This window comes from Canis lupus, chromosome 3 (genome assembly GCF_003254725.2).
Source record: "Canis lupus dingo isolate Sandy chromosome 3, ASM325472v2, whole genome shotgun sequence".
NCBI lineage: Eukaryota > Metazoa > Chordata > Mammalia > Carnivora > Canidae > Canis > Canis lupus.
Genome location: NC_064245.1, coordinates 61,598,303 through 61,624,427, shown reverse-complemented (window position 1 = coordinate 61,624,427; position 26,125 = coordinate 61,598,303). Strand labels below are relative to the sequence as shown.

General features: G+C 49.4%; 1 protein-coding gene across 8 annotated transcripts; it reads right to left on the bottom strand.

The window, feature by feature from the left end:
* Nucleotides 1-1,896: 1,896 nt before the first annotated feature.
* On the bottom strand, nucleotides 1,897-25,872 carry TNIP2 (TNFAIP3 interacting protein 2). Of its 8 annotated transcripts, none has more exons than XM_025437539.3 (7): nucleotides 25,570-25,708; nucleotides 11,493-11,695; nucleotides 7,253-7,540; nucleotides 5,609-5,698; nucleotides 4,914-5,180; nucleotides 4,631-4,750; nucleotides 1,897-2,643 (listed from the first exon to the last, which is right to left on the bottom strand). In XM_025437539.3, the coding sequence occupies exons 2-7, from the start codon at nucleotides 11,544-11,546 to the stop codon at nucleotides 2,380-2,382; spliced, it is 1,083 nt and encodes a 360-aa protein (XP_025293324.1). In that variant the 5' UTR covers nucleotides 11,547-11,695; nucleotides 25,570-25,708; the 3' UTR covers nucleotides 1,897-2,379. The 8 variants fall into 8 exon arrangements, with proteins under 8 accessions (XP_025293324.1, XP_025293325.1, XP_025293322.1 ...); XM_025437540.3 differs by lacking the exon at nucleotides 25,570-25,708 and adding an exon at nucleotides 25,286-25,521; XM_025437537.3 differs by lacking the exon at nucleotides 25,570-25,708 and adding an exon at nucleotides 12,307-13,369.
* Nucleotides 25,873-26,125: the final 253 nt, after the last annotated feature.

The following is a 26,125-nucleotide window of genomic DNA, read 5'->3' as shown; positions in this document are numbered from 1 at the left end:
CACTCTCATTCTCGTGGTTAGTGCTAACATGGTGTGTCTTTTCCTGTCCTTTTCATTCTGTTCTTATATTGAAAGTAGGTCTCTGCTAGTAAGCATATAGGTGAGACTATGATTTTCATCCAGCGTGACAACCATGGTCTTTGTCACTGTTGGATCCATATTTTTGAGTGGATGATTGATAGAGTCGGGTTTAAGTCTGCCACCTCGCCATCTGTTTTCTCTCCTCCCTTCCTTATTCCTTTAGCTCTCCTAACTCATCTTGCTTTGGATTAATAAATACATTTCTCTCTTATGTTCACTCTTTAAAGATTTGTATTACTATTTTCTTGGTTACTCTAAAGATTATAATATGCTTCCTGACTGCATTACACCCTGCTGTAAATCAATGCAAAAACTTCTGTGTAAGTTCCTGAAATATGCCTTCCCTGACCTAGAAAGCTCTTGTGGTCACGTGTGTGCATGTTTTAAAGCCCTCAAACATCACTGTTGAAGCAGTCAGTAATCCACAGCTACCTACCCCCATGATCTTCATTCCTTTTTGTCTTTTGTCTTTTGTTTGTCTTTTATCCAGAATCACTTCCGTATGTAGTACAGATTTCTTATTTCTTGTAGGGCTGTCTGTTGGGATATAAACTTCATTACCTTGTAACTGTCTGAAAATACATTCCTGCTGCCTTGATTTTTCTTAAAATTTATTTTCAAGCTCAAACTCACAACCCCAAGATCAAGAGCTTGTATGCTCCACCAACTGATCCGGCCAGGTGCCCTTCTAGTCTTTTCTATTGCATATTGCACTCGTGACTCGTACAGCATAAGGCTTGAGATTCTGCTGCCCGTCTCTGGAGAAAATTGGTTTTCATTACAATGGATAGGTGATTTACTGGTTGATTACCTGAACTCTAATGCCTTTTTGGAGCAAGGGCTATTTCTGTTTTGTCCCACTGTGTCAACTTTACTCCCAAGGCCTGGCCCTCCCAGAGTTTCAAAGGAAAACCTGAAGTGTTTACTGAGCCCTAAATTCAAAGCTATCACCCCATAATATTCGTTCACTGAAATGTCTGCTCAGTTCCTTCTCTGTTTTCCATCTGCTGTTCTCACCCCAGAATCCTTAGGGTCTTGCTCGAAGCACACACAATTTGGGGTCAGCCAAGGATCTGAGGGTCCCCCTTGTGTGGCTCCCTTCTCTGGCATATCCCCATCCTCTTTCCTGCATTCCAGTGTCCACAAACTTACACTTCCTCAGTTCAGGAAGACTGAGGCTTTTCTGCTACAGCCTAGCCACCCTGTGCCACACAGGCCAGATCTTTCCCAGCTGGGCTCTTGGGGAGAGGGGTGCACAGGGAGTCCCAGAGGAAGTGATGCCTGGACTCTGACTTGAGGACTTAGCCAGATGGAAGGGTGAGCTCCTGGGAGGACAGGAGTTCAAATCCCAGCTTTGTTATTCAGCTCTTGTGTGACCTTGGGCAAGTGATTTCACCCTGCTGTGTCTCATCTCCCTTTTCTGTGTTGAGGTTGATCATAACACTTAGGTTCTGGAATTGCTAGAAGTAAACCTGGCACACACACAGCACAGTGCCTCAGTCTCCCCTCCCGCTACCTCATTCCTGTCTCCTGACCCTCCACACTCATGTCTTGCTTTGTGACTCCGATGTGCTCTTAGCAGGTACCTGCTTCCTCTCACCTCATTCCCAGCCCATGACTCCACACCCTGGGCTGGGGCTTAAATCAAGATTTAAAGATTTATCCAAAGGTGAAGCTGGGCTGGCGCCAGGTCAAGTGGTCTCTGACAGGCGGCAGACATACAGGAGTGTTTCTCCTTACCGGCTGGTTTGATGCCCACCCCACTGGAATACGTTGGTCCCTGCACCCCGACCCCCAGAATGCATTCTAGAGCAGTCACCAGAGCAAGTGCATTTATTATGAAAATAAGTGATTGTGAAATGTCTCTGGACTTGCAGATATGTGGCAAAGGCATTGCAGTGCAGTTCAGTGCAGACACATGGCTCTGTGGTGGCAGAGACCAGCCCCAGGTGAGAGGTATGGCCAATGTGCTCAGCTCCGCAAACCTCCTGGTCCTTAGTCACCAGAACAAGGCAGGCCTTCACCCTGAGGCCCCCACGTGTGGTCCCCGCAGGCAGCCAGCTTTTCCCGGCAAGCCAGAGCACACCCACCGGCAGGCTATGCGGGGCCATCATGTGGGCCTGGAGGGCCTGGTCTGACTGTGCCCTGCCTTGGTCTTGGCCCAGCTGGAGGGCCACACTCCTTCCCAGGAGCACATGCCCCCCTAGAGGTTCCCTCTGACCTGGTCTGGGCCCCGATATCGAGGGATCTCTAACCCCCGCGGGAGGTGCCCCGGCACAGCAGCCCCGGCCACAGGGCTCACTGGCAGCACTCAGCCACATGCCTGAAGAGCTCCTCGCCTTGCTCATCGCCGAAGCACTGCAGACAGTGAGGGCACTGAAGGTCCCCCTGCCCTCTCCGGGTTGTTCCAGGACACCTGCCCTCGGTGGGCAAGTCCAGCCCCTGAGATCCAGTCCCAGTCCTCCGGCCACTAGGTGCCACGAGCTCCAGAGCATCAGTCTCTAAGTACTTGGGGGTTCTGTTCCCTGTATGAATCCGGCAGGAGCCTGGTTCCCGGCGGTCCTGGGAAAAAGCCAAGGGTCCAGTTACATGGGCTGCATAGGAGACCAGAAAATCACATATTGAGTTCTAGCATTTGAGATATTTCTTCTGAGTGGGGTGTGTACCCCTCACCCTGCTTCCTGGAGTAACCCAGAGCCCAAATATGGCCGTGCTCCATGAAGAACCAGAGCGACCACATGGACACTCCTGCGCACTCTCGTGAAGGGACCCACACCTCTGGGGCAGAAGGCCTGAGTGGCCCATCGGCCCTGGACACCAGCCCCCGATACCTCAGTGGAGAGGGAGTGGCAGAGCTTACAGTGGGAAGCTGGGCAAGCCGTATCCCAGCCACCCACCACACCTTCTCTGCAGGGCCCAGGATACTGAGTACTTGGAGCCCCCAAAGACAGGAGTGCCTCAGACAGTGGCCTGCAGTGCTCGTCACTCTCATTCAGGAACTTCGTTCCAGCTGGCTCTGCTGCTTCGACTTCACATCTGAATTAGGATTTTCCACTGTGGGGCTAAGGCTCACTGCCTGCACCCTCACTCCTGCTCCAGGTCACCCAGGGGCTGAGCAACAGCACATGCTCCCCAGTGCTCGAGGGGCCACGGAGGCCACTTAGTGCACACAGCCGGTCCCCACCAGACCTGGAGCCAGTTCTGGTCACTCCTATCAGCCCTGAGTTGTTGGGAGGCTGCCAAGGACCACAGCATTAGTGACCTTTCAACTCAAGAGCAACATGCTTCCAGCCAGAAACCCCACAGGCAAAGCCAAGTCACAGGAAGACCACCCTCACCCAGCTGGAGGGTGCTCCAGGGGACCAGGCCGTGTGCACTAAGTGGCCTCCATGGCCCCTTGGGCACTGGGGAGCATGTGCTGTTGCTCAGTCCCTGGGTGACCCAGGGCAGGAGTGAAGGTGTGGGCAGTGAGCCATAGTCCCAGTGCAGAAAAATCCTAATGCTTGGGTTGAGGGTCCTCCAGTGTGCATCCCTCAACCAAACTCCACAGTCCTAGGGCCTTAGGAGAAGCAGGAATTTCTGATGGCGGCCAAGAAGGCTGCTGGGGCTGGTGAGGCCCTCCTGCCTCTCTCTGGGGGCCTGCAGATGTGGAGGGGACACAGACATCAGCCACGGTCCCCACCCACTTCACCCACAAGTAGAAACAGCTGCCTTTGTGTAGGCACACTGCTATGGACTGGTCCAAGAGCGTGAAAGCACGTCCTCCATGGCTCCCTGTACCTTCCTGCCGCAGGGAAGCAGAATCCACCAATGAACCCCAGCAGCCATAACACAGGGCAGTGTGGACAACTAACACTGCCCACAAGCCAACCAGAAGGGGCAGCTCCAAGGTCCGCTCAGCATCCCTGCTCCACCAGCTGCCTCGATCCCCAGAGGTGCCCCAGTCTGTGTCCAGATGGAAGTTCTTTGAGGGGCCCAGGGTTCACTCTGGGGCCAGAGGTATGTTGGGTACTGGCAGAGGGGCTGAAGAAACCAAGCTTTCCTGGGGTTTCCGCAGAGCACTGAGCAGGTCTGGACGCCAAGGGGAAGAGGCGGTGGGTGCCATGCGTCCCACAGTGAGAGACTGTCAATTCTGATGCCTGCCAGGCCTGTCTAAGTGGGGTGGAGGGCCCACTGGCCCACAAGGCCCAACTCCATGCACGAGGCCCCCGCGCCATGAGCTGGGGGACATCACTGGACACCTGGGGCCTCAGCATCCACATCTGTGGAATGGGCTAACCAGGGTCCCCACCTCACAGCAACACAGAGGGCAGGACAGGCCCCATAGACACAACTACCTCTGCCACCACACCACCATGCCAGCCTTCCACACAGTGCAATGGAGGTCCTCCACCACCACGTCCCAACACCTGGCAGGACGGCTCGGGCCCACACGGGGAAGTAGAGTCTGGGGCCATGACAAGTGTCTCAGGCTAGCACTCAAAATTCATGGAAAGAAAAGTGAGAGAAACGCTGAGCCTAAATGAGGAGAAAAGCCTTCGGGCCCTACCTGTGTCCAGGACGCCTGTTGCCGCAAGGAAGCCACCTGTTCCTCGAGCTCCTGAATCCTGCCCTGGGCCCGTTCCCGGTCTGCCCTTTCTGAGGTAAAATCATCCTTGTACGCGAGAATCTGAAAGGAGGCCAGACGCTCCACAGTTATGGTGCTGAACCATTTCAGCCCAGGAAGGAGAAAGTCCCCACCCACCCCTGCTGCCACTTGCCACGCGACTGACCGCCTGTGCCCCCTGCAGGCAGACGCCCCGCTATGGCCACCTGGAGCCCCGAGCGGCTACCTGCTGCTCCAGCATCTGCACCCGCTCCAGTGCCGCATCACGGGCCCCCCTAACGGCCGCCAGCTCCCGCCGCCCATCTGCACAGGCGCGTATCCTCTCCTCCAGCTGCCTGTTGAGCCTGGAAATCTCCTTCCTCATCAGCTCAGGGCAGGAGGTCTTCTCGGGCTCTGGGGGGGCCTGCAGCCCCTGAAGCTGAACGTGGAGCCCCCTCACGTACTCGTCCCTACTGGCATCATAGCGCTGCCACTTGGCATTGAGGTCTTCCACCTGAGGGGACAGAGCCACAGAGCTGTCCAAGGCGGCCGAGACAGACCAGGAAGCTCTGTTAGCAACAATTAGCTAATGAGTTCTTTCTGTAAACAGATGTTGCCTCACTTTGCTCAGATGTTCAGAAGGGACTCTGTGACCACCAGACGCACCAAGGCACGGTGCTGACGTCCACAAGCAACTGTCTTAAACAGACATGGACTCAGTAAATGCTCCTGCCTTAAAAGCTGCATTTGATAGAAATGTTTGCACCTCCTTTCTTGACCTACAAGTTAACTGGTGGGGGGGACAGAGTGACAGCATGTTCTCTGCACCTTTAGACAAAAAGGTCAGGTCTCTGGGGACTGTGTCAGCCCAGGTAGCCCAAGGGAGACACCAGCCCTGAGCACCACCAAGGGTGGGATGAGTGAAACAGGACAGACACTCACATGAATCAGCTTCTGTCTTAACAGGCGGTTTTCTTCCCGTAACTTCTCAATAACGGCCTGGACAGAGGCAGCACCACCTGTGCACTCTGGCTGCAGAAGGAAGGGACAGGGGAAGACGCCGTGTTGCTGAACATGACACACACATCAAGAGGGGAGGAAGCTGGACCTGGAGACGGAGGCCACAGATGGTGCAGGTGTGCATTTGGGAGAGGAGTAGAGCAGAGATGTGGGAAGGTGGGGTGGGGGTTGGGGGGCTTGCTCAGGCCTCGCCCAGACCCCACCACCAACTGGACAGCCTGGTGTACGGTCTCCCATGGCCTCAGATTCTCCATCATCACAGGAGTCGGAGCACAGGCACTTTGTCCCACGATGGAACAGAGGACATGCTGGCCTCAGGCCACCTGGCGCAGGCCTGGCCAGGAACCAGGCTCACTCCTCCAAGCACACCACACCATCACCTCTGCAGAGTCAGGGTCGACCTCAGGGGTTCCACATGCAGCAATTCGACCCACACCACGTTCACACCAAAAGCCAATCCCTAACCAACTCTGACAGTGGTGGGCAGACCTAAGCAAAAAGTCTGGAGAAGTCCATCTGAATCCGAGAAATTCAGTGCATTTAACAGAACAAGGGGCTATATGCTGGTGACATTGCTTTTGAGAATTCCCCATGAATGATAGAGGAAGTGCATGTTCTCACCAAGCAGGACGGGAAGCCCCGGGTGACTCAGCAGAGTCCCAGGGTGGGAAGTTACACTGGTTTAGGGGCTGCACTGGCCTCACTGCAGCCCCAGGCCAACCATCCTGTGTAGCTACTTCCAGGTCCCCACAAGGAAATGACACAGTGACTCAGAGTCGAATGAGCGTGCCCGCTTCCTCCCAGACAGCACTTGTCTTTTGGCTTCTGAAATACACGAGTGTTCTTTCTGAGGTTCCCTTTTCATGGAATCCCCCCAATGGGGATGGGTGGTTCTCAAACGAAGGTTCTCCCCACACAGGCTCTCAGTGAAGATGCTGCTAAGGAGCTGGGCAGCCTATCCCCTCTAGAACATCACAGAGTGTGTTTCCACATGAACGTGGTGGCAGCCCCAGAGAGCCACCTAGAAAGGACCCTGCTTTGCACACCCCCAGCCAGCTATGCAGGAGGACCAGGGCACAGCCAGTGCTGCTCCACTCAGACATGTGGATCTACAGAAGGTTGGCACCCACTGCCCTTTGTGGCAGGCTAGGGCCTGGCTCCTGTGCATGAGGCACGAAGAGGGGCTGCCTTCCCTGATGTGCAGTCTGCTGATCTGGCTGATGCTCAAGCACTTACACTTGCTCAGACCAGGCCTGCACTGGCTCTGCCCTCTTGTCCTCAGCTCAGTGAGGCTGATGAGGCCACAGTGCACGCAGCGTCCAGGAGGGAGGGGCTGGTGAGACAGGCTGCCTTGCTTTCCTATCACATACATACTACATGTTCCATCATTCTAGAAGAAACCCCTGGATAGGTGGGCTTTGCCACAACAGCTGGGTCTCAATACTGAGAAGAAGTGGGCTCTGGGCGCCCCGATTCCCGTGGCTGCTGAGGGATTCTGCAGCCCCCAAGCAGTGTCTCCCTGCAGAGGCCTTCACCACCATCTACACACACATGTACAGGGCCTACCTCAGGACTCTTCCTCCTCAGGTCCCCCTGAGCACGCTGTTGTTCATCCAGACACTTGGCCAGATGCTGGCACATGTGGGCGGTGGCAGCCAGAGTCCTCCTCAGCTGATGGGTCTCATCAGCCAAGGAGCGGCACAGAATGTCACTGGCAGCCCGGGCACGTTCCTTCTCCGCCACGCTCCTCCGCAGCATTGCGACTTCCTTCTCTCGCTCATGCTCCGGCTGGCTCATCAGCTGCTGTGTCTCCTTCTCTTTTTCTTCTAGTTGCTCAGAAAGTCTCTCAATTTCCTAAGAGGAAGATTTTAAAGCACATTTATTTAAAGAAGCAAGGTCAGAAAAATGTTCACAAAAAGAAAAATTGGCATAGACATGCCATCACTAGACGACAGTCATGATTCAGAGGTCAGCTTCTGAAGTGTAATTAACTGGAGTTTTCAACCTCAAATGGTCTTTCTGAAAGTTCAATCTAAAATTCTGTTTTCACAAGTAAGTGCACAATTTTAGATAGTACATCAACAAACAGTAAAAGTGTGGCACATCCATATGCTTCTTTATAGGGAAGCTAGAACCCACAGTGGGCGAGCCCCATGAAGTCTGTGTGTCCTGTCCCCTGGCACTTGGAATGTGACTTTATGTAGAAACAGGGTCCCTGCAGATGTAACCGGTTCAGAGGAAGCCATCCTGGATGGGAAGAGGCCCTGATCCAGTGACTCTCGTGCTTAGAAGATGAAGGAAATGTGGACAGACACAAGGCAGTGCGATGACAGAGGCCACAGATGGAGAGGTGAGCTGCAGACTGCGGGAGCCAGGAAGCTGGAAGAGGCAGAGACAGAGCCAGAGCCCTGCCCACACCTTCAGCTCAGGCTCTGCCTCTGGGAGTGCGGAAGACTACAAGGCTGGTGAACCAAGCCCTGTTGATGATGCTTTGTCACAGCAGCAATAGGAAATGAATGCACCCAACCACGGTCACCTCTTAAAAAAAAAGTTCTTAAAATTACAGTCTGCTTTCTGTCTGGCCTTAATTTTTGCTTTTCCGTTCACAGGGCCCTGCAATGCCTGCAGCGAGAGGAGGAGGGCAGGGCAAAGAAAGCAGCCTGCAAGTGGGAAGGCAGCATCAGGTGGGAGGAAAGGGCGGGAGAGGAGAGGCCAGGCTTCCAGGAGAACATGCAGGCAAGCAGGGGGTCCCGGCCACGGGCATGAGGAGAGACAGATGCCAGGACCCTCAGCAGGAGGAGAGGCTGGGCCATGTTACCAGAGGGCCCCTGGATGAGTCTTCTCTAACATGTGTTAGACAAAAACAAAAACCATGCATGATTATAACAAATTCAGGGAATTCTGTGAAAATCTAAACCCCTCTTTTCCCACCTACCCTCCACCCTGAGTGCCACTTTCCAGAGGCAGCTCATCACCACATGGGCACTTATCTTTCCAGGATGTGCACAAGCATCCAAAACAGCAGCCTTCACACACAGATAGGGCCTGCATCGGCATGCTCTTCACCCTGCTGTCCTCCCCCACACCCACCCTCCAAACCCCCATACTACCTCTGCCTGCCCCTTTCTTTCCCCACCCAGCCTAGAAGCACACAGCACATTCTAGGTCTGTGGAGCAGCCTTCAACACACAGACATGTGGCTGGTGCACACACCTCCACAGGAGACATGCCCCAGAGTCACACGCCAGGCCATCTTAAGACTGGATTAAGAAATAAGTGGTGGAACTCGGGGACATGGCCAGACACGGTGTCACACTGTGCACCTGGCGAGGAGCCCAAAACCGAGATTGTTGCCTAACGTGTCTGACACCCATGTTCCCTCATCCCCCCGCAGATGTCTGCAATTCAGGGCACCTCTGCTGCACAGCTTGTGAAGGCCATTCCTCTGACTTGTCCGCCTCAGGACTACTCTCTGACGTTACCCTTGAGTGCAAGCAAGCCTTTCTGGACTGAAGGAGGAGGAGGCCCCTCCCTGAAAGCTGCCTCATCAGCATCGGTACCTCCTCCCAAGAGAGGGCCCTTCAGCTCAAGGCTGGTGCCACAGGACTTGGAGGGGCGGGGCCTGGGGGCCGAGTCCATATAGCTGAGAACCAACCATGTGGCCTCCTTAACATAAAACTCAATAGACAAAAAAAAAAATCAATAGACAAGAAAAGTCCAAATCTGAGGGTAAACTCAGACCATTCCTGTGGCCTTGAGCCTAGAAACATAAAACTAGGCCTCATTATTAGCCTGGAATTTTTCTTTAAAAACTGACCACTTTTTAACAGGTCTCACAAGCTGAGCCTTCTCTGTGTTCTTATTGTCTGGACAGTACTTACTGCAGGAGCCTCGCCCTCTGATGTGTCGGCCCCCTGGCCTGGCCTCAGTTTCCCTCTGCCTACATGACAGCTTTGGTCTTGCTTTTTTGCCCCTGTGGAAGGAGGTCCTGAGGGCAGTGACCTATCTTTGCCATGCTCCTTGATCTTAGACTGCTCCCCTCACAGTGGGCCCAGAAGTGTGTGCAGAGTGAACAGATGGTGCATAAAGAGGTATGACCTGAGATGCCATTTCCATTAAAATGTCAAAGTTACTCAAATTAGCATGATGGAGAAATGTCTCTATCCTTGTTGGTATCTAATACTGAAGTTTATTCAGGGTAAATACATCTCAATGTGTGAAACAGACAACACATTACAAATATATGTAATAGGACTACAGTTGGGAGTCCTATAAACAATACCCATAGAGGCTGGTCTCCGGGGGATCATTAGCAAACAACCACAGTGACAGCAGGAGCAGCTCCTGCTTGCTCTGCCCTCACTCCGTGCCAGCCATGCAGTTTCTACACATCCTACGAGCCAGCTTCTGCCGTCTCTCCCACTCTACAAGTAGGCCAACCGAGGCTCATGGGATCGGTAGCCACTGGAGTGACGGGTAAAGAGGCCACCACAGCCTCAATGTCCTCCTGGAGGTGGAAGGGCTTCAGGCGAGACCTGAATTCTAAGCATCCTTCCTCCCTGGTCATGGAGACAGTGGGAGAAACAAGCAGCCGTACAAACAGTGGGGCACCTGTCCCCCAGCTCAGGGGGCTCATGGAGCTTCCCAAGGGCATGCTCCATCTCCACACTCTGGCCCAGGGCACCAGGCCCAGTCCCATGTGAATACCCAATAACTGTCTAGGAGTAGGACTGGGCATGAAAAGGGTCAGGATCCGGACTCTCTTCTCAGCCTGCTCACGATACAGACACAGAAAAACCACAGACACGTGGCTGACTGCAGGGGTGAGGTTAGTTCTGAAGGACTCACCAGCCTTACTTTTGTCTTCAAAACCAGCTTTCAGGGACGCCTGGGGGGCTCAGTCAAGTGTCTGCCTTCCATTTAGGTCATGATCTCAGGCAGGGCCCTGGGATTGAGCCCTACTTTGGCTCCCTGCTCAGTTGGGAGTCTGCTTCTCCCTCTACCTCTGCCTCCACTTATACTAGCCCTTTCTTTCTCTCTGCCTCAAATAAATAAAATCTTTATTATTTTAAGATTATTTATTTATTTATTTATGAGTTATGAGAGAGAGAGAGAGAGAGAGGCAGAGGGAGAAGCAGGCTCCATGCAGGGAGCCTGACGTGGGACTCGATCCCGGGACTTGAGCATCACGCCCTGGGCCGAAGGCAGGCGCCAAACCACTGAGCCACCCAGGGATCCCCTAAATAAAATCGTTAAAAAAGCTTTCAAACATCACTTTAGAAAGAACCTAGTTCACCTGGAGGCTTGCTGGGGATATTACCCTACTCTTCTTCATAGCTGGGAACCTCCCAGAGCTAGAAAAACAAAAGCAAAACCACTAGAGGGTGGTGCAATGCACATCAGGGCAGCCCCCAAAAGCATCCTCCCACCAGCAGCATGAGGGGCCCCAGGTTTTTGGCACTCTGCTTGCTCTGAAGTTGGACAGAGAGGTACTGACCAATCTGGCCAAGGGCCCTTATGTAATCAGAAAAACACAGACCACCGCTGTCAGAGAGCAAGGCCTGTCCTAGAATCCCAGCTTTATATACGTACACTGCACAGGAATCAGCACATGGGCTAATGTCTCCCACTAGAGCCTTTTGCTGGAACCCACAATTTCATGGCTCCATCTCAAGATACAAAAGTAGGAAGAATTCTATAGTCTGTGGATCAACCTTAAAAATAAAAGGCACAGCCTCCCGGCCCTCATCCCCATCCGTATTAGTGTGTTCAGACTGCCCTAACAAAGTCCACAACAGAAATTTACTCTCTCACAATTCTGGAAGCCAGAAGTCCAAAATCCAGGTATCAGTAGGGCCATGCTTCCTCCAGGGCAAGAAGGAAAGATCCTTCCTGTCTCTTCCAGCTTCTGGGGGTTGCCAGTAATCCTGGACTTGTAGATGCAGCACTTCAATCTCTGCCTCCATCTTCATGAGGCCTTCTGATAAGGACACCAACCATCAATCCACCCTAATCCAGAATGACATCATTTTAATGTCTTGCATCTAGTAAAGACCCTATTTCCAAAAAAGATCCCACTCATAGGTTCCAGATGGAATGAACTGGGGGCGAGAGGGACATGCCCAACCCAGTGCAGTCCCGTCTCTCTCTCCTTCCTGCACATCCGTAATAGGCGCCCATGTGCTGCTTGCAGCCCAGCCCCTGCTGTCCCTGTGACCCACCCTAAGAGGACCATAAGAGAACAAGAACACAGGAATTTTAGGAAAGGCCAGTTAACTGAGACTTTACCATAAGTGCCAAACAGATGTACCCTGGGAAGCAGTGATAGGAGAGCAACATGTTTCCTCCCCTCTGGAAGAGCATGGTGGAAGAGCAAGGCAAACAAAGGACAGAAGCTAATGCAGCTTGGAGGATTCTGGGAAGACGGTGGAAGAGGAAGCACCAGGACTCTATCTCCCACCTGAAAAACAGCCGCACTGACAGAATCCATCTGATGTCACTGTTCTGTAAACCGGAATTCTACCGAAGGATTGCAACTTCCAGGGGAGGACTTGGCCATTTGGCTGAGCTTACTTTCAACCCCTTTCACCCCAGCCCATCCCCCACACCCAGCCACCCACCTGTGTTTCTGCAGCAACTAGCACACATCTTGCAGGAGCCAGGATGGGCCAAAAAGAAACTGTCCTCCAAACACTGGAAATCTGTGCTCTGATCATTGATTGTCCCTTCCTATCACAAAGGTGCAGACGCAGAGAAAGGAAGCCACTTTGCTCCCCTATGGTTGCAAAGACCCTCTCCAGCTGAAGCAACCTGGACATTCAAAGGGAGGGAGCCCGTTCCCCCCACTCCACTTCATTTTTCTCTTTTCCAACCCTCAGGAACCAGACACTAGGGACAAGGACATTCAGGCCTGTTGACATACAGACATACATAAAAATACGCACATACACACACACACACACACACAAAATAAAGACAAGGACATTCAGAAGCAACTGCATATAAAGAAGAAATTATAAAGTGCCCACATTTGACCAGGAAGAGGCATAGGCTCAGAAGAGACCTGAGCAAACCTCGAGATATCCCTCAGGTTGATCCTTGGCACAGAGACAGCCTATAACAATCAAAGAAAAAACATAAAACCTTCAAGAAGGGGGAGAATCTGATTTCTAGACATAAAACATTATTAGATCCAAATGTCCAATTCTTAACAAAAAAATCACAAGGCATCCAAAGACAAGAAAATATGGCCTATTTAAAGGAAAAAAGTTAAAATAAAAAAATTAATTACTTAAATAAATAAAGGAAAAAAGTTAAACAGAATTATCCCTTTAAAAGACCTGATGGGGCAGCCCAGGTGGCTCAGCAGTTAAGCGCTGCCTTCAGCCCAGGGCATGACCCTGGAGACCCGGGATCCAGTCCCACGTCAGGCTTCCTATATGGAGCCTGCTTCTCCCTCTGCCTGTGTCTCTGCCTCTCTCTCTCTCTCTCTGTGTCTCTATGAATAAATAAATTTTTTAAATCTTTAAAAAAATAAAAATAAATAAAAGACCTGATGGCAGGCCGTCAGGACAAAGACTTTAAAACAACCATCTTAAAAATGCTCAGAAAATGAAAAGATGTGGAAAAAGTTAAGAAAGCACTATATAAACAAAACGGAAATATGAATAAAGAGACTTTTTAATAAAAGATTTAATTTATTTATTCATGAGAGAGAGGCAGAGACACAGGCAGAAGGAGAAGCAGGCTCCATGCAGGGAGCCTGATGCAGGACTCGATCCCGGGACTCCAGGATCATGCCCTGAGCTGAAGGCAGATGCTCAACCACTGAGCCACCCAGGTGTCCCTAAAGAGACTTTTAAAACCTAAAAAGAAACCAAAAGAGGAACATGATCCCAGGGTCCTGGGATCAAGTCCCACATCAGGCTCCCCACAGGGAGACTGCTTCTCCCTCTATTTCTCTGCCTCTCTCTCTCTCATGAATAAATGAAATCTTTAAAAAAAAAAAAAAAAAACTCCCAACAAACAAAAGTCCAGGATCAGATGGCTTCACAGGTGAATTCTACTAAACATTTAAAGAAGAGTTAGGGAACACTAGGGTGATTCAGTCAGTTAAGCGTCTGACTCTTGATTTCAGCTCAGGTCAGGATCTCAGGGTTGTGAGATCAAGCCCTGTATCAGACTCTGTACTGTACCTACTTAAGATTCTTTCTTTCGGGCAGCCCTGGTGGCGCAGTGGTTTAGAGCCGCCTGCAGCCTGGGGTGTGATCCTGGGGACCCTGGATTGAGTCCCGTGTCGGGCTCCCTGCATGGAGCCTGCTTCTGCCTCTGCCCCTCTCTTTCTCTCTCTGTTTCTATGAATAAATAAATAAAATCTTAAAAAAAAATTTCTTTCTTTCTCTCTCTCTCTCAATAATAAATAAAATTTATTTATTTTTTAAAGATTTATTTATTTATTTGTGATGGGGGGGGCAGAGACACAGGCAGAGGGAGAAGCAGGCTCCATGCCGGTAGCCCGACGCAGGACTCGATCCCGGGACTCCAGGATCGCGCCCTGGGCCAAAGGCAGGCGCCAAACCGCTGAACCACCCAGGGATCCCCATAAATAAAATTTAAAAAGACTTAGTACCTCTCCATCTCAAACTATTCCAAAGAACAGAAGAGGAAGAAAAGCTTCTAAATTCATTCTATGAGGCTAGCATGCCCCAGATACCAAAACTAGATAAAGACACTACAAAAAAAAAAGGAAAACTATAGATAAATGTCTCTGATGAACATACATGCAAAAATCCTTAACAAACTTTTTTTTCTTAACAAACTTTAGTAAACTAAATCCAACAATAATTTTTTTAAAAAAATCTTTTACCCTGATCAAGTAGGATTTACCCCAGGGATCTAAGGGTGGTTTAATATTCACAAATCAATCAATGTGATACATATTAACAAGAGAAAGAATAAAAACCATATGATCATATTGATAGATGCAGAAAGAGCATCTGACAAAGTACAAAATTCCATTCATAATAAAAACTCTCAACAAAATAGGTTTAAAGAGAACACACCTCAACATAGTAAAGGCCATATATGAAAAACCCACTCTAATGTCATATTCAAGTGAAAACAGAGATTTTCCTCTAAGATCCAGAACAAGTTAAAGATGTCTACTCTCACCACTTTTATTCAACATAGTACTGGAAATCCTAGCAATAGCAATCAGGCAAGAAAAAGAAATAAAAAGCATCCAAATTGATAAGGAAGGAAAAAAAGTAATCATTTATGTCCATGTGTGATTCCACAATTTGAAGGGCAAGAACTGGACCTTGATAATCTTTGCATTCCCCTAGGGTAGTGCTTAAAAGAATATGTAGTTGACATTTTATAAGGTAATGAAGGTAGTCACAATGCCCCCAATTTAACTTTACAGCCACTTCCTATGTTATTCTCTATACTCTTCACTCTAATTCTACTGGATTAACACTGCTCCAAAGCCCGGTACAACAACCCTGACACTATACATGCTTGTGAAATTAATATACTAGACTCAGTATTAGGAGAAATGGAAAAACATAACCCACGATGCCTGCACATACACACTCCATTCCATACAGAAGATGCTCAATAGGGCAGCCTGTGTGGCTCAGCGGTTTGAGCGCCTGCCTTCCACCCAGGGCGTGATCCTGGAGTCACAGGATCGAGTCCCACGTCAGACTCCCTGTATGGAGCCTACTCCTCCCTCTGCCTGTGTCTCTGCCTCTCTCTCTCTCTGTGTCTATCATGAATAAATAAATAAAATCTTAAAAAAAAAGAAGATGCTCAATAAATAAACACTTAAGTAGCAATGGTAGGTGATATTCACATCTTCTGAGTACCAACTAGGTGCAAAGGATTATGCTAGGTTTTCATATATGTTAAATCACATGTTCCTCACAACACAAAACTCATAATGTACTATATAACCGTTTTATACATTTTCCACAAAGGCAATTGATTATTTCTACAATCTCTATTTTCTCAACTAGTATATAAGCTTCTTTTTTTTAAAGATTTTATTTGGATGCCTGGGTGGCTCAGATGGTTGGGCATCTGCCTTTGACTCAGGTCATGGTCCAGGGGTCCTGGGATCGAGCTGGGCTCCTCCTTGTTCAGCACGGGGTCTGCTTCTCCCCCTACCCCTTCCCCCTGCTCTTGCTCACTCTCTCTCTCAAATAAAGTATTAAAAAAAAAGATTTTCTTTCTTTCTTTATTTGAAAGAGAGAGCACATGACCAGGGGTTGGGGGTGGGGGAGTAGCAGAGGTAAAGGGAGAAGTAGGCAGGCTCCTTGCTCAACAGGGGGCTCATGGGGCTCTATTCCAGGACCCCAAGATCATGCCTGAGCTGAAGGCAGACACTAAAGTGACAAGCCATTCAAGCACCCAGTATATAATCTTCATAAAAGGTAGGAATCTGCCTTTCTTGATCCTTTCTGCACTTCCAGGACCTATCAAAACATCTGGCGTAGAGTAGGCATTCAACAAATACCTAATGCATGAATGAATAAATACACAAATATTCCTATGATCTAGGTCTTGTTATTTTAGTTTTACTGATGAGAAAATCAGAATATTAAGTGACTTCCCCAAAGTAACATAGCTAGAAAGCATCAGAATCAGATTTAAAGTATACTGTTTTTTAACACTTAATGTAACAATTGCTCCTCATTGATGCACAATAACGAGGAAGTATTATAACCCAGAATACTTCTACAAATCCCTTGGGAACCTCCTAAAAGGAAACTTTAGCAAGCTTCATCAGTTTCTTAAAGACCGTGAAAAGGTGATGCTCATAACTAAGGTTATCCCTGGCTCCCAGTTTGCTGCAATGGACTGTTTACAACAGCCTTCTCAGCTCCCTCTTTCTTCTATAAAAAAGCATTCCTCTTGTTTATTGTCTGCACTTGCCTATGGTTTTGCTGTAGTTTGCATGAACTGTAAATCTCTACTATCCGGAATAAACCCATTTTTGCTGGTAAAATAACACAGTTTATTTTTAGGTTTAACATTACCCAAAGTGATCTATAGATTCAATGCAATTCCTATCAAAATCCAGATGATTTGCTTTTTGCAGAAATAGAAAAACTCATCCTATATAGAATATAGAATCTCAAGGCACCCCAAATGCCCAAAACAATCTTAAAAGAAGAAAAAAGGAACAAAGCAAGACTTGTACTACCTGAATTCAAAACTGATTACAAAGCTACAGTAACCAAAACAGTGCGATACTGGCATAAAAACAGACATTTACACAAAGGGAATGGAAGAGTGAGCCCAGGAATAAACCCTTGTATATAGGTCAAATGGTTGTTGACAAGGGCTCTAAGACCATCTAACAGGAGAAGGATAATTTTTTCAACAAACGGTGCTAGGAAAATGGGACATCCACATGCAGAAGAATAAAGATGGACTCTTTATTAAACACCATATAAAACAATTAACTCAAAATGGGTCAAACACTTAAATGTAAGACTTAAAACTACAAAACTCTTATAGGAAACATGGCAAAAGCTTCACAATATTGAATTTGGCAGTAATTTCTTAGGTATGACACTAGGGCATAGGAAACAAAAGAATTTCTCTGTAGCATGTGACATTGTTTGACAGCATATTACCCACAGTAGAACTTCTCTCAAACTTGGAGTCAGTCCTCTCAAATCCGGCCACTTTGTCAACCAAGTTTATGCAATATTCTCGATCCTTGTCATTTCAACAATCCTCACAGCCTCATCATCAGTAGACTCCATCTCAAAAAGACACCTTCCTTGCTCCTCCATAAGAAGCACTTCCTCATCCGTTCAAGTGTTCTCCTGAGATGGCAGCATTTCCGTCACCCCTCGGGGCTCCACTTCTAGTTCTCCTGCTGTTCCCAACAAATCTGCAGTGGCTTCCTCCCTGAGCACTGGAACCCACTTCTTCCAAACTCCTGTTAGTATTGATATTGATCCATGGGAATATTTTCTTAGTGGCATCTAGAATGGTGAATCTTTCCAGAAGATTCTCAATGTACTCTGCCCAGATCTAGCAGAGGAACCACCATCTAGGGCATCTAGAGCCTTGTGAAATGTGTTCCCCAAGATGACTCCTTGCTCTGTGGGCTGCAGTATGGTGTTAACAGGCGTGAAAACAACACTAATCTCTCTGTACATCATCAGAGCTCTTGGGTGACCAGGTACAATGTCAATGAGCAGATAGTATTTCGAAAAGAATCTTTTTTTTTTTTTCTGAGCAGTAGGTCTCAACAGTGGGTTTAGGATATTTGGTAAACCATGTCGGAAACACATATGCTGTGGTCCAGCCTGTGTTATTCCATTTGTAGAGCACAGGCCGAGGAGAGGGAGCCCAATTCTTAAGAGCCCTAAGAATCTTCAGGATAGTAAGTGAGCACTGGCTTCAACTTAAAGTCACCAGCTGCATTAGCCCCTAACAAGGGAGTCAGCCTGTCCCTTGAACCTTTGCAACCTGGCCCTGAGGACTCCTCTCTAGCTAGGAAGTGCTACTAGATGGCAACTTCTCCCCCAAATAAGGCTGTTATGTCTACACTGAGAATCTATTGTCAGGAACCACCTTCACGAATGATCCTAGCTGGATCTTCTGCAGGACTCGCTGCAGCTTCTCCATCAGCACTTGCTGCTTCACCTGGCACTTCTTTCCTTAAACCTCAGGAACCCACCTCTGCTAGCTTCAGACTTTTCTTCTGCAGCTTCCTCATCTCCCTCAGCCTTCGTGGAACTGAAGAGAGTCACGGTCTTGCTCTGGATTAGGCTTTGGCTTAAGAGAACACTGGGGCTGGTTCAATCTTCTATCCAGACCACTAAAATTTCCTTCCTGTCAGCAATTAGGCCATTTTGCTTTTCTTATCATTCATGTGTTGGCAGGAGTAGCGCTCTTAATTTCCTTCAAGAACTTTTCCTTGGCATTTGCAACTTGGCCATTTGACACAAGAGGCCTATGTTTCGGCATCTCTCAGCTTTAGACATCCCCTCCTCACTAAGCTTAATCATTTCTAGCTTTTGATTTCAAGTGAGGTATGTGTGACTCTTCCTTTCACTTGAGCACTTAAAGGCCATTACAGGGTTATTAATTGGCCTAATTTCCATATCATTGGGTCTCAGGGATGAGGGAAGAGAGGGAAAGATAGATGGGGGAATGGCTGGTCAGTGGAACAGTCAGAACACACACATAAAAAAAAAAAAAAAGAACACACACATATTAAGTGTGCTGTCTTTTATGGGCACACTTCATGGTACCCTAAAACAAGTACAATAGTAACATCAAAGATCACTGAACACACATCATATAACAAACAATAATAATAATAATAATAATAATAAAAACTTTGAAATATGAGAATTACCAAACTACGACACAGAGACATGAAGTGAGCAAATGCTGTTAGAAAAATGAGGCCAGTAGATTTACTTGATGCAAGGTTGTTACAAACTTACTTTCTTTCATTCATTCTTTCTCTTTTTTCCTTTTTTAATAATCTCTACACTGAATGCAGGGCCCACAACTCTGAAATCAAGAGTCGTATGCTCCACCTACTGAGCCAGGCAGGTGCCCTGTCACAAACTTTCAATTTATAAAAAGACTAAGAGCCGAGCAGCACAATAAAATGAGGTATGCCTGTAGAGTATTCTTAAAACTCCACAACAACAATATAACCAATTCAAAAATGGGCAAAGGACTTGATATTGCCTTTTTTTTTTTTTTTAAGATTTTACTTATTTATGATAGTCACAGAGAGAGAGAGAGAAAGAGAGAGGCAGAGACACAGGCAGAGGGAGAAGCAGGCTCCATACAGGGAGCCCGACGTGAGATTCGATCCCGGGTCTCCAGGATCGCGCCCTGGGCCAAAGGCAGGCGCTAAACTGCTGCGCCACCCAGGGATCCCAGGACTTGATATTTCCTAAGAAGATACACAAATTGCTGATAAGCACATGAAATGATGCTCAACATCACTGATCATTAGAAAACTGCAAATCAAAACTACAATCATTTTGTATTAAATCACCACATACCCATCAGGATGGCAACTGTAAAAAAAAAAAAAAAAAAAGAAAAGAAAAGAAAACATGGAAAATAACTAATGTTGGTGGGAACATGGAGAAAATGCATCCCTGTGCAATGCCGGTGGAAATCCAAAATGGTGCAGCCACTGTGGAAAAACAGCATAGTGGTTCCTCAAAAAATGATGCAGAATTACCCTATGATCTACCAATTCCACTTGGCACATACCCAAAAGAACTGAAAGCAGGGTCTCAAAGATATGTTGGTACACACATATCCAGAGCAGCAGTGTTATTCATAATAGCTGAAACATGAAAGCAACCCCATGTCTATCAACAGATGAGTGAATAAGCAAAATGCGATATATACGTACAATGGAATATTATTCAGCCTTAAAAAGCAGGAAATTCTGGCACACGATACAACACAGATAAACCTGCAGAACATCATGCTGAGTGAAATAAGTCAGTCGCAAAAAGATAAATACTGTAGGATTCCACTTCTATGAGGTCCCTAGAGGAGTCAAGTCACAGGGACAGAAAGCATATTTGCTAAGGGTGGTGGCTGTGAGGGCAGGAAGATGGGAGTTACAGTTTAAAGAGCATAGAGTTTCAGGTTTACAAGAGCAAAAAAGGTATGGAGATAGACAGATGGTTAAAAACCAACCAACGACACAGCTAACACAGCCCACTGTAAAGGATGAATGCTGCTCCACTCCAGAGAAAGCACGGCAGAACAGGGAAAGGCAGGCCAGAAGGGAGAGGAAGCTGGTTGGCAGCACCAGGCAGGACCCATGAGGCCAGCACCCAGCTAGTAATGAGGTGGTGTTGAGCAGTTATGGGCCACAGAGTGAATTAATACCATTATCCCAAAGTCTTAATTGGAAGGGCTTTGTAAAGTTACCCACATGGGCCTCGTGTTACAAACAAGGGAAGGTCTTGGGTCTTCCTGTGGTGGTAGAGAACCAGAATCCTCAAGATTGATCTGGCCCCATCACGTGCTCTCTGTGCTCAGCCACAGATGCACAGGTCACCGGGCAGTCCCTGCACACCTGAGGACACAGCCTCCGCATCCTCTCTGGGACCCTCAGTCTCTACCAACCCAGAGTCCCTGCTCCTAATGTGCTGGCTGACTTGGCCACTGATGAGACCAATCTATTGATCAATTCTTCTCATTGTTTTCACTTTGCACAGTGTGAAATCTCTCCATTCCTCCACAGGTTCTGTGACAGACCCAGACAGGTGGAGGAGTGAGCCACAAACATTTAATCACGTAAGATACCAGATTGTTAAAAATGCTTCTTAAATAATTAAAAATCCTAAAACGAAACCTATATGTCAGGGGTAGAGGACCACATAGATCTAGGACTATAGATCCACTTGTCTGGGTCCTGGTTAGAGGCTGTGGGGCCTCAGGATGCCAGGGCTGACCACCAACAGCCTCCACACTCCAAGTAGAGTCCTGCTACTTGCAGGTGTGTGTAAGCTGGTGGTGGGTATGATGCACTCTGGTCCCTGCTCTGCACTCATCTCTGGTGCCCACGACCAAGCAACTTATGAATTTTCCTTCTGGGACACCTGGGTGGCTCAGTGGTTGAGCACCTGCCTTTGGCTCAGGGCGTGATCCTGGGGTCCCAGGATCGAGTCCCACATCAGGCTCCTTGAATGGAGCCTGTTTATCCCTCTCCCTGTATCTCTGCCTCTGTCTCTCATGAATAAATCAAATCTTTTTAAAAAAATAAAAATAAATAAATTTTCCTTCTGAGCTGATGAGTTATGAACCACCTTCCCCAGAAGAGGGAGAGCACTTCAGTGAGGTAGACATCTAGCTTCTAGAAGCAACTAAAATGATGCAGATGAGAAAATACTTGCAACGTGACATGAAGAGGTACAGACAACATGATCTCAAGCAAGCCCAGTATGTACATACCCTGTGTGTAAAGGAAAAACAGGGAGGATGTATGCCAATAAATTAACACTGGTTAACCCCACACTGTGGGATTTATAGTGGCTGTTATTTTATTCTTTATTCTTTCTGCTGTTTTTCAGATATTCAAAATTACTTTTATAGTAAAAAAAAAAAAAAAAAAAAAAGGAGGGTATGTGTGCAAGTCTCTTTTTCACTCTAAAGCGTGGCTGTAGGGCCAAGCCTAGAAATGAAAATTGTCTTTTGCAGCTACTCCTTTTGCAGACCTAGTTTCTTTCCTGGGACAACCCAGATAATAGCTATGGCCCAAATGCGGCACTAGAGTCCACCCAAAGGTGTGCAGCAGCACTTCCCAATTGCTCTTAGGACAAACACTGCTACTCTTGCTCCTAGACTGGGCGTCTATGGTACTTCACAAAGACAAACATAACACCAACAGCAGGGATGAAGAGGAGAGAAAGTGAGATTTAAGTCTGTTATCCAACACTCACAGGCACCGCAGCCCCGTCATCACTCCCAGCAGAGGAGGACAGTTACTACTGAAAGACTCATTTACGACTGAGGTTGAATGTTGCCCCAAAACATAACCGGGGTTCACATGGCCCAGAACCCAGCATGAACACATACACACCAGGAGCCTATGCTTGTGTACTACACATACACAAAAACCTCAGAACCCAATGTCTACACACACAACACAGAATTGAACACACACATGCACAGAACCTTCCACATGCATGCACAATCCACTAAGAACACAATACAGTCACAACCCTCACACCCAATGAGGGGGCAGACTTCTTAGAGCCCAAATACACACCCGTCAGAATTCCACACAAGCAGATACCCCTCAGACCTAACACAAACACCCCTAACAACTAACAAGGACACACATCCCTTACACCTACTAAGAATGACATTTTAGAACCCAAACGAGCACACATACCTCCCAGAATCCACCACAGGCACACAAACTTTCCTCTGAACCAACATGGGAGCTCCTCCTCAAAACCTAATACACAAAACTTCATAACCAATAACTCACCCCTCGTCCCAACACAAACAGAAAAACACCCTCAGAACCAACATGGACACACAAACTTCAGACCCAACACAGGCATACAGACCTCTCAGAACTCAACACGGAGCACACACCCTCTTCCAAATGAACATCTACTCACACCCCTCAATACACAACTTGGGCACAACAATTCCTCAAAATCCAACATGAGTGCATACACCCCTCAGACACGACACAGGCACACACACCTCAAACCCTACATAGGCAAACACACATCTCAGAACCCAAAACGAGGATGCACACACCTGAGACCCAACACAGGGGCACAAACACACCTCAAAATCAACAGCGGTACACAACCCTCATCCAATATAGGAGCACAGCTTTCATAACCAACATTCAACATACACACCCCAGACTCAACACAGACAGAACACTTCTCAGAAACCAACATGGACACACAACCCTCAGAACACAATACTGGCATACACAACCCTTAGAAAAAACATGGATATACAACCACCGGACCCAACACAGGCACAGCGCAGGAATATACATCCCTCAGAACCAACATAAACACACAAGCCTCTGACCCAGACAGGCACACAAACTCCTCAGTAGCCAACACAGGCAAACACACCTCACAAACCCACATGGGTGCAAACTCCTTGATGCCACCACAGACACACTACTCAGAACCAAAACAGACATCGTGGTACTCTCTGACCCAACATGGGCGTACACACCCCTCACAACAAACATGGGAGTATAACACTCTGAAGCCAACATGCATGCACAGACCTCAGAACTGACACAAACACCTCAGACCTAAAATGGACACACACACCACCGAGAAGCCACTGAGGTACACATCTCCTTCGGAACCCAACATAAACACAACCCCTTAGAACCTAGGCAGGCACATTATCTCTCAAGTCAACTCAGACACAAACCTGAAGAACCAACATGGGCACATAACCCTTAGACCTGACACAGGTACACATGCCCCACAGAACCCAAGAGGCACACACACTCCTCAGAACCAACACAGACACACGACACTCTCAGCCAGCCAGGAAGCACATCCTTCAAAACCTGACACATGCACACACCCCTCAAAACCCAGGACGAGAGCACACTCCTCAGAATCAACACAAATACACATCCTTCATATGCAACATAGAGACATGTCAGAAACAACAAGCACAAAAAAAGAAGAAGAAAAAGAAGAAGAAGAAGAAGAAGAAGAAGCAGCAGCAGCAGCAGCAGCAGCAGCAGCAAGGACAGACAGCCCTTTAAAACCAAATGGAGGGATCCCTGGGTGGCGCAGCGGTTTGGCGCCTGCCTTTGGCCCAGGGCGCGATCCTGGAGACCTGGGATCGAATCCCACATTGGGCTTCCGGTGCATGGAGCCTGCTTCTCCCTCTGCCTATGTCTCTGCCTCTCTCTCTTTCTCTCTCTGTGACTATCATAAATAAATAAAAAATAAATAAATAAATAAATAAAACCAAATGGAGGGACACCTGGGTGGCTCAACGGGTTAGCGTCTGCCTTCCGCTGAGGGCATGATCCCAGGGTTCCGGGATCGAGTTCCATGTTGGGCTCCCTGCATGGAGCCTGCTTCTCCCTCTGCCTGTGTCTCTGCCTCTGTCTCTGTGTGTCTCTCATGAATAAATAAGTTCTTTAAAAAATAAATAAATAACCAAACGGAACCCAACCCTCAGACCTAATATGGGAGCACACCCCTCAGAATCAACACAAACACGCACCCCTCAGACCCAACAGAGGAGCTCACACCTCAGAGCCTAACATACACAAACACCCCTCCCACAAAATCCAGACACATACCCCCTACCCCTCAGATCCCAATGTGAGTATCATACGCCTCGACCCAACACGGGAACACACCTTCAGACCAACAAGGACTCACAACCCTTAACATGAGCACGCCCCTCTGACCCAACACAGGATACACTCCTCAGAATCTAACACACTCACATACCCTCAGAATCAACAGGAACACACAACCCTCAGACCAAACCAAGCATACACTAACTCCTCAAAACCCGACGGGGGCTTACACACCTCAAAACCAAAAGACGTACAACCCTAATGCCCAACAGCGCTTCATATACACCCCTCAGAACCCGCAGAGTCACACAACAGGTAAGCCTGACACAACCTTCAAATATAAATGGGCACACAGTCCTTGACACAACCTGGAGCACACCCCTCAGAACATAACACACACACACAACCCTCAGAGCCAACCGGCACAAACACCCCTCATACACAACCACCCTCAGGTCCAATGGGACACAAATCCCTCGAACCCAGAATGGGCACAAACGCACAGACGCAACACCGGGGTGCACCCTCACCTGAGGGCAGGCAACACCGCCCCCAAACCTTAGACCCCGAAGCGCCACCAAGGACGCACAACCCTCACACCCGTCAGAAGCACGCTAGAGCGGGGTCCCGACGGGCAGGAGGAGCTGTCCCCCTCCCGCTCCTCCCCGTCGCACACCCGACAGGGGCAGCGGGACGGCAGCGCCCAGGACGGCGGGCTTCTGTCCAAGGAGCCGCCCCTCCTCGCTCGGCGGCCTCACCTACTGCAATTCTCTGCTCCTCCCGAATAAACCTAGTTTTGCTGGGAAACGACTGGCAGCCTCAGCTTTAAGGGGAAGGCGTCCGCGTGCGTCCTCAGAACCGACAGGCTGACGCGGGAGCGCCCGGGGAGCTGCGCGACGGCCCCGACAGCCCTCCGGGCCGGCCCGCCGCCCTCGCTCTCGAGCCCGGGGCACCGCTGCAGACCTCTCGGAGCCTCCCCGGGGCTCGCCCCGTCAGTCCCCGCCGCTCGCCCCGGAAGCGCGCTCGCCCGCCGCGGCCGCACCTGGCGCAGCGCCGCCTCGCCGGCGCCGCCCTCCCGCTGCCGGAGCTGCTCCCGGAAGCGCGCCACCTGCTCCAGCAGCGCGTCCACGAGCGAGGGCGCCGCGTCCCCCTCGAGCGCGGCCAGGCGGGCGCGGAGGCGCTCTATGAGGGCATCCCGGGCGGCCAGCTGGTCCTGCAGGCGCCGCAGTCGCTGCCCGGCCTCGTGGTACAGGCCGCAGAGCGCCGCCGCCGCCGCCGCCGCGCGCGCCGCCCCCTCCTGCCCCCCAGACCCGGCGCCCCCTGAGGCCATGGCCGTGGGCCTGGACCGCCGTCCGCGGGTGCCGCCGACTTCCGCGCCCGGGCTGGGCGGGCGCCGCACCTTCCCGGAACTTTTCCCGGCGCGCCCCGCCCACCGCCGAGAGCCCCGCCCCGCACACAGCGACCGGCGTGGCCCGGGACCCGCGGAAAGGCCGTCCCAGACCCTCCGCCAGCCCGGCCCCGCCCCCACCGCCGCCCGGCCCCGCCCCCACCGCCGCCCGGCCCCGCCCCCACCGCCGCCCGGCCCCGCCCCCACCGCC